The 7,858-nt window shown below is 45.5% G+C and overlaps 1 protein-coding gene across 8 annotated transcripts in view; it reads right to left on the bottom strand.

Moving 5' to 3' along the window:
• Nucleotides 1–7,858, bottom strand: part of LOC118207545 (F-box only protein 44-like) — a 73,589-nt gene that overhangs the window by 19,961 nt on the left and 45,770 nt on the right. The window contains exon 17 of one of the 8 annotated variants that reach the window (XM_035381224.1): nt 6,856–7,058. The exons of the other annotated variants lie outside the window; for them this stretch is intronic. Coding sequence (XP_035237115.1) covers nt 6,912–7,058 — 147 coding nt within the window. The 3' untranslated portion in view covers nt 6,856–6,911. Of the gene's footprint in view, nt 1–6,855; nt 7,059–7,858 lie in introns of those variants that run through there. 8 annotated transcript variants of the gene reach the window in all.

The following is a 7,858-nucleotide window of genomic DNA, read 5'->3' as shown; positions in this document are numbered from 1 at the left end:
ATAGAACACAAAAACCACAGCACGTAAAACTCAAAATCACAGCACGTAAAACTCAAAATCACAGCACGTATCACAGAAAAACGGCGATGGCCTGTTGGCCCTTAAAGAGCACTACAGAGTAATGATTAGGGGGCCTGTGCTGGCTACTCCAAGGCTACAGAGCGGGGTCCCTGGTGTGTCCCTAACCTGAACGGCTCAGTAAAATACCCAGCCGCGTAACTGCAGTGTGTGTACGACCGAGCGAGTAGCTCTGTGGACAGCACCATCTGCTAAACGCCGTAAACGTAAAGTAGACCCGTACCACAGCTGGTGACGGGACGGCTTTGCCACCGTAAATCTGCAGCCCAAGAGGCCCAGTGGCACCAGGCGAAAGGAAAAGCATCCCTCAGATTTACTGACTGAAGGTCACCGTTTCATCTACTTCAGCCATTCATATTTAAGGACAGAGAAGAGAGCTGATTGGGCCAGGTGGTGCTGTGTGCCAAGTTTGCATCAGTGCCATTAGAATTCTGTTAGACAGATCCTGTGGACCTGTGCAGGGGCTGGCCTGAGCTGATGCCTGAGAGGGTGCAATAACTCCCACGCTCGCCCCAAAGGCCAGCCCAGTTACTAAATCACACAGCGGTCGAAAAGGCTTTTCACGGGAAAACGTGTAGCCAAGCAGCAACACTGTCCACCTTGGATAATCTGTGATTAAAATGTTCTTTTCAAAAAAAAGAATTTGTGCCCATTTTTGCAGGTAACAAAAGTCAAGAAATAAGATCCATATTTCTGCGTCCGCTTTTAAATCTACATCTTTCAGAGCAAGATCACACGTCTTTCTATGAAATGATAATCAACTAAAATGCATGCGAAGCTGGTCTCCCTCACCTGTCGCCACTTTTGGTCATTCCCATACTCAAAGTAGACGGGTTGTGGACAGAAGTGACGGATGACATTCTTGTTTCGGTTGAGCAGCTCCACATAAATCTCATACATGCTTCCACAGTACCAGAAGGGTGCGTACCTGCCACACACACGCAAACACACGCACGCACGCACGCACACACACACACACACAAACACACACATACACGCAAACACACACAGACACACATACACACGCAAACACACGCACGCACGCACGCACACACACACACACACACACACACAAACACACACAGACACGCACACACGCACACACACACACACGCACGCACGCAAACACACACACACACACACGCACGCAAACACACACACACACGCACGCACGTGCACACACATACACACAGAAACACATGCACGCACACACACACATACATACACGCACACATGCACACGCGTGCGTGCATACACACACATAAATGTGTAATTCATTAGGTGAGCGTTCATTGTGTGGCCAGTGTTTGGAGAATGAAAATAAACACACGTTGTGGAAGGTTCCCTCACCAGTCAGATATGACAATATCAGGCTGATTCTCATCCATGAACGACTGACTGTATCCCTCCTTCACCAGGTCTATTAGCTGGCGCTTCTTACAGGTTCTATAATGAAAACACAAGACATGCCGTAACGCAACGAGGTACAAGGACAGAGGCGGTGCTCAGGCACTTAGGCGGACGGGACACTCACTCATAGGAAGTAGCAAAATACTTAGTGGCCGTTCCCTCAGGAGGCTCAGATAAAGGCTCTGTGCGCCACTTATTGCCCCCGTTCTCCAAAATCTGCCATCCGTTGAATTCCTCTTAAGGACACGAAAAGGAGAGGTGGAAAAACAAAAAAAATATTCTAGGTTTTTCATAGCAGTCCTCTTTCTCAATTTCATTCTTTCTTTCTTTCTTTCACCCACCCAGTCCATCTGCCCCTCCATCCATCCATCCATCACCCCCTCATCCACCCAATCCATCTGGCATCTGCCAACCGCCCCTCCTCCCATCCATCAATCCATCCATCTATCCATCCATCCATCTATCATCACCCCCCCATCCACCCAATCCAGCTGCCGACTGCCAACCACCCCCACCCACCATCAGCGCTGGGGTTCTTTAGCAGGTTCCGCCTGTTTTTGCACAGGAAGTAAAAGAGCCGCCAGTCAATGGGGGGTCTGGTGATGTCGTGGGGCCGAAACCTGTCCCGCCTGCACCTCTCCCGCCACAAGGCGGCGCTGTCGGCCACCTCCTTCCACTCCCGGCACACCAGCCGACACACGCACACCACCTCCTTGGGCGGAACGTTCACAAACACCTTCTCCAGCACCGGAGGGGGGAGCACAGGCAACATCCCCGAATACTGGGGGGAGGAGAGGGAGAGGGAGAGGGCAGAGGGGTGGAGAGGGAGAGAGAAAAAGGAGAGCAGTGTCCTTTGACAATTTTATCATTTGAACAGACAGCCTGTAGCCAAGTGGTTTGGGAGAAACTGGGATTTTTCAAAAAGTATTTGATGGTTAATCCATTTCTAAACCTTATTTCTACGGTATCAGTTTACCCCTCTCTACTCCACTCACTGACAAAGTATACAGTTTTTCCAGCTGAAGGTAATTGCATTTACCATATGTGTCCCATTGTACATTTTCTTTTTTACTTAGCTCATAGGAGAAAGCCAGCAAGAATCCGTACCACATAGATTTGACAGGGTATAATAATGTACTTTGGAAAAAGTAAATGTGTGGCTTTTAGTGCAATATTTATGACTTTTTTCCTCATAATCTGTCAAAAAAAATTGTACAGTCTCTTCTAGCCTGCGTGTCATATTTGTGTAAGTGAAAATAATTAGGGGAGTCCGTTTTTAAGAACTACCAATATATTTTTGTTCCGGACTTTTATTTTGAAAGACCCCAACCCGCAATGCTCCGATTGCTGCTAATAACCGAGTGAGCCCCTCGTTCCAAAACTGTTTCGTAGTTCTGTACCTTCACGCCACTACCCCCTTCGCTACGCTCTGTGGCCTAATGCGGAAGACTGAAACTTCTTCGTAGCTATGTCCAAATATCTCAATACAACGGTTTTATGCCTAACATTTTTAAGTTTCGTTTCTTGTTTTGACAGCAGCTTCGCTAATCACGTGAAGTGCGTTACGTTCTTGTTCATTCTTCATCTTGGCAGAAGTCGCTGTGCTCGCAACGATTCCTTCCGCATTTTTTACACGAAATGTACCCCGAAATATAACCCGGTTATTTTCTTACCCCCTCGTCTTGCGAGGAAGAAGCCGAGACAGAAACCAACAGACTGACCTATTCCCCTGTACTTTTTATTGACGCCGAAGGTTTCTATTCGTTTTCTCTTGCGCCTGCTGCATGCATCTGCGATGAAGGGGATCTGCAGGATAGAAACACAGATCAGTCATTCACATTCTTGTCGATTTAGACGTTTTGTGACACTGATATATAGCTGATGTTTAGGAAGTGTCAGATATCCATGTAGAAAATACAGCGCACCTATTAAACAGTGTGTCCAACAAGACGAGACCCCTTCTTCCGCTGCTGGCTTTCTTTCACTTTCCCCTGGAAAGTACCGCTGTTGACGTAGTTGTGTAGTTACCCGAGCTTCCCGCTAGTGGCACTCGATCTGACGAGACAGCTGTCAAAACAACTTTTACATGTGGATCCGCATACTTTTTGGCCGATCGTTTTCCGTTTCAGGAACAGAAACAAATAAATTACTGGTTATTTGATATTATTCGCGTTGCCGACAGCTTTTAAACGTAAAATGAAATTGCTTTCGATTTTAAAGTTTATGGCGTCACGTTCTCATTTGTTTTCTCTGACGGGAGAACAGTCCAGTTGCTACGGATGTGGAAATCTATGGGCACGGGTTAGTAGTCAAAAATGTACTAGAGACGATTTGCTCATTATCAAACCGTCTCTGACTGTTCCCACGAATTACACTGGCTAGCGACTGTTTACGTCAACCGTAGTAATTAATTGGCCGTTAGCAAATTTATGATTGACACTGCAGTCCTGTGGACTGGACGAGGTGAGCTGTGCTTGCCAGTCTAGTGAGCAGACACTCGATGCTTGAATGGACTGAAATAACACTGCAGAACACTGAACACAGCTGAACACAGAGCTGAACACAGCTGAACACAGAGCTGAACAGGGTAGAAGTAGGACTCTCTTCAAACAACTCTCTTCTTCACCTTCTTCGCCCCAGTTTGATTTTCAGGGAAGTACACATTACATTACATTACATTACATTACATTACAGGCATTTGGCAGACGCTCTTATCCAGAGCGACGTACAACTAAGTGTATATCCATAACCAGGAACAAGTATGACGAAACCCCTAGAGAGAAGTACCGGTCCAAGTACAGGGAACAACCGCATAGTTCAACTTGGACCCTGGTGGTTAAACTGATTAACACTAACAACAAGAACGGCAACAACGCAATCTATGGAAAAATAAAAATAAATAAAAATACAAGTAGTCGTTAAGACTGGCGCATCAACTAAGTCACTTATTAAACAGCTGCCTAGTTACACCCCTAAGTTTAGTCATTTACAGGGGGGGAAGGGAGGGATGGGGAGAGGTGCAGCCTGAAGAGGTGGGTCTTCAGTCGTCGTTTGAAATTGTTCACAGTCTCAGCTGTTCTGACCTCCACAGGGAGGTCATTCCACCATCGTGGGGCCAGAACAGACAGGAGACGTGTTCTGGAAGTGCAGGTGCGAAGAGGGGGAGGTGCTAGGCGTCCTGAGGTAGCAGAACGGAGGGATCTGGCTGGCATGTAGGGTTTGAAAATCTTGTGAAGGTATGCTGGGGCTGATCCCTTGACTGCCTGGTATGCTAGAACCAATGTTTTGAATTTGATGCGAGCTATAACAGGCCCACACAAGTCTGACTCGCAAGTACATTGCATTCTGGGGTTACAAACTCTATTGAGCATAAATATTACCACTATTTATCCACACCCGGCAAGGAAATTGAGTAAAAAAAACACTCATTGACCTCTTCTTTGGTTGTGCAGTTGAACACATCTGACCCCTACCCACCTTGTTTCAGACATCCAGCGCTACCAAGTGACTCACTGGGGACCCCTGGTGGTAAACACTCTCAAGCCAAATTCTTTTAACTGTTAAGGCACCAAGAAGTTTGGCCACACTTCACCAACTATTTGCTTTCTGAAAGCGCTTACTATTATGAAAAAATATTTTGATACATTTTGATTATGAATACCATCTGTTTTAAAGGGTGAAAAAGGCATATTAAAAAATTGTATTTTTTCAGTACAAATTCTCCAAATTTAAGGAGTGTGTAAAATGTCATACCAATGAATAACATTAAAAATACATGGTATCATTTTTTTTTTGGTTGTCATCAAGGCCCAATATGTTTTTACTGATTTTAATAGCTTAATCAGGGGTGTGGAACACGTCTTGTTTCTGAATTCCATGCTAACATTAACTCAACTTTTTTTTCCTAATCAATTAATTAGTCCAATCATTTTCATGCTCTGAGTCATCTGCATATATATAAGCTCATGAATGACAGCTCAAGACAGGCCTTTAATCCCCATGTGACAGCCATCAGCCAATCACTCGTCTGGAAAAAGAAACCTGAAAAGGTGCTTATTCCAGGACAAATCGGGGCCTGAACACAATCAGTCCACCAGAGTGGGAGAGAAGACAAGCACACTCGCACAGAAAAATAAATATTATATTAATAGTGCACATGTATTCATTGTGTTCTCTTCATGCTGAAGGTTGTCAGATAACATGCTAATAAACAGGTATCATCAATTACATGAACAGGACAACTCAAATCATTTGCATCATGATAAAAAACCTGTATGAAATTTTATTAATGACGCATTTTATCAAGGATAAATACAAATAAAAGCAGCTTTTCTAAATCCTAATTTAAAAAGGTGCATGAAATAAACAGCAGATGAAACAGGGGGTTGAAAAGCACATTTTTTCATGCTAATGCAACTGCTCAGAGAGAAAAAGATTAATGAGCAATACACATATATATATACGTATATATAATGTTTCCTGAATAGCAGTTGTGTCAGTTTTTCTCACCCTGTTTTTGGCACCTTGTTTCCCTCCCTTTATGACAGTAACACAGAGCTCTTGGAATGTGTTTTTTAAATAATTATATGTCAGTGGTGTCATACACATACATATTCACAGTACAGATACTCATAATTACTGATGGTTCCTCGCCAAAGTGCACTGGACCGCTGTGATCTTGCAGTCTTTCAGACATTACAGGCTGTTATGGTTCCCTGACCTTGTGCCCTAGTGGCTGAATGTGGTGTTGCGACATTTGTTTGATTGTCTTCCTAATAGGAAATGGGTGTCACCTGGAAGGGGTCCTACTTAAGGGGCCCTCTGGCTGATGCTCTCTCTCTCTCCATTCAGAGGACAACCTGCAGTCTTGCTACACTGCGCATTTTTGTTCTTTTGTAGTGTTCTTTAATTAAAGATATTTTTGATTTGCGACTATTTTGCGTGATTCTCGTTTATGTTGCGACTGGCCAGGGGCTGATCGTAACACAGGCATTTAGTGGACGCTCTTATCCAGAGTGACTTACACTACTTTTTACATAGCATTAACATCGCATCCATTTATACAGGTGGATATATATACTGAAGCTGTGCAGGTTCAGTGACAGGCTCAAGAGTGTCCAACCTGGGAATCGAACCTATGACCTTCAGGTTACACGACCAACTCCTTAGTATACTGCACTGCCACTGGCACCCCTAATACATTCTGCTTGCTTCTATAGAGCAGTTATAATAACGCAGTCTTAGGATACACAGGTACGCCAGGAACAGGTTAAAGTGAAACAGGCGTTCCTCAGGAGAAATCGTTTCAGGGGCGAAGGCACCGTAGCTGTTCTGGGGAGAAGCGTTAGTCAAACCTCCCTCCGGAGGGGCGCGGCGAGGTGGGGCGTGGCGAGGTGGGGAGGGGGCGTGGCCAAACGGTCCACTCAGACAGGCGCTGAGGGGCAGATCTCCACGCTGCTGTCGGTGACCCGGATCCCGTACCAGCCCTTCCAGAAATGCGTGTCTCTCCCCCCATGACAGAACCTGACGAAACGCACGCCCCGCCCGTAGTCCCGGAACACGTGGGTCACCTGAGAGCACAGGGCAGGCAGCAGGGGGTCGGGGGTCAGGGGTCACGAGCAGATAATAGACCTATTACTATGCTTTGTCCCGCTCCAGAGAAAGGGCAGATTTGTCATTAAAATCGAATGTGTTTTTTTTTATTTCCAATTGGCTGTGTTTCCCCTACTTTATTTTAAACTTTATTATTCTGTTGGTGCCACGTAAACAACATCAAGCGCAATACACAAAATCACAACAAATAGAACACATAAAGCACGTAAAACTCAAAATCACAGCACGTAAAACTCAAAATCACAGCATGTAAAACTCAAAATCACAGCACGTAAAACTCAAAATCACAGCACGTAAAACTCAAAATCACAGCACGTATCATAAAAAAACGGCGATGGCCTGTTGGCCCTTAAAGAGCACTACAGAGTAATGATTAGCGGGCCTGTGCTGGCTACTCCAGGGCTACAGAGCGGGGTCCCTGGTGTGTCCCTAACCTGAACGGCTCAGTAAAATACCCAGCCGCGTAACTGCAGTGTGTGTACGACCGAGCGAGTAGCTCTGCAGACTGCACCATCTGCTAAACGCCGTAAACGTAAAGTAGACCCGTACCACAGCTGGTGACGGGACGGCTTTGCCACCGTAAATCTGCAGCCCAAGATGCCCAGTGGCACCAGGCGAAAGGAAAAGCATCCCTCAGATTTACTGACTAAAGGACGCCGTCTCATTTACTTCAGCCATTCATATTTAAGGACAGAGAAGAGAGCTGATTGGGCCGGGTGGTGCTGTGTGCCAAGTTTGCATCGGTGCTATTAGAATT

The sequence above is a fragment of the Anguilla anguilla genome, chromosome 11 (assembly GCF_013347855.1).
Source record: "Anguilla anguilla isolate fAngAng1 chromosome 11, fAngAng1.pri, whole genome shotgun sequence".
In the NCBI taxonomy this organism is placed as follows: domain Eukaryota; kingdom Metazoa; phylum Chordata; class Actinopteri; order Anguilliformes; family Anguillidae; genus Anguilla; species Anguilla anguilla.
The sequence above is the reverse complement of the archived record's forward strand: the minus strand, read 5'-3'. Positions and strand labels throughout refer to the sequence as shown.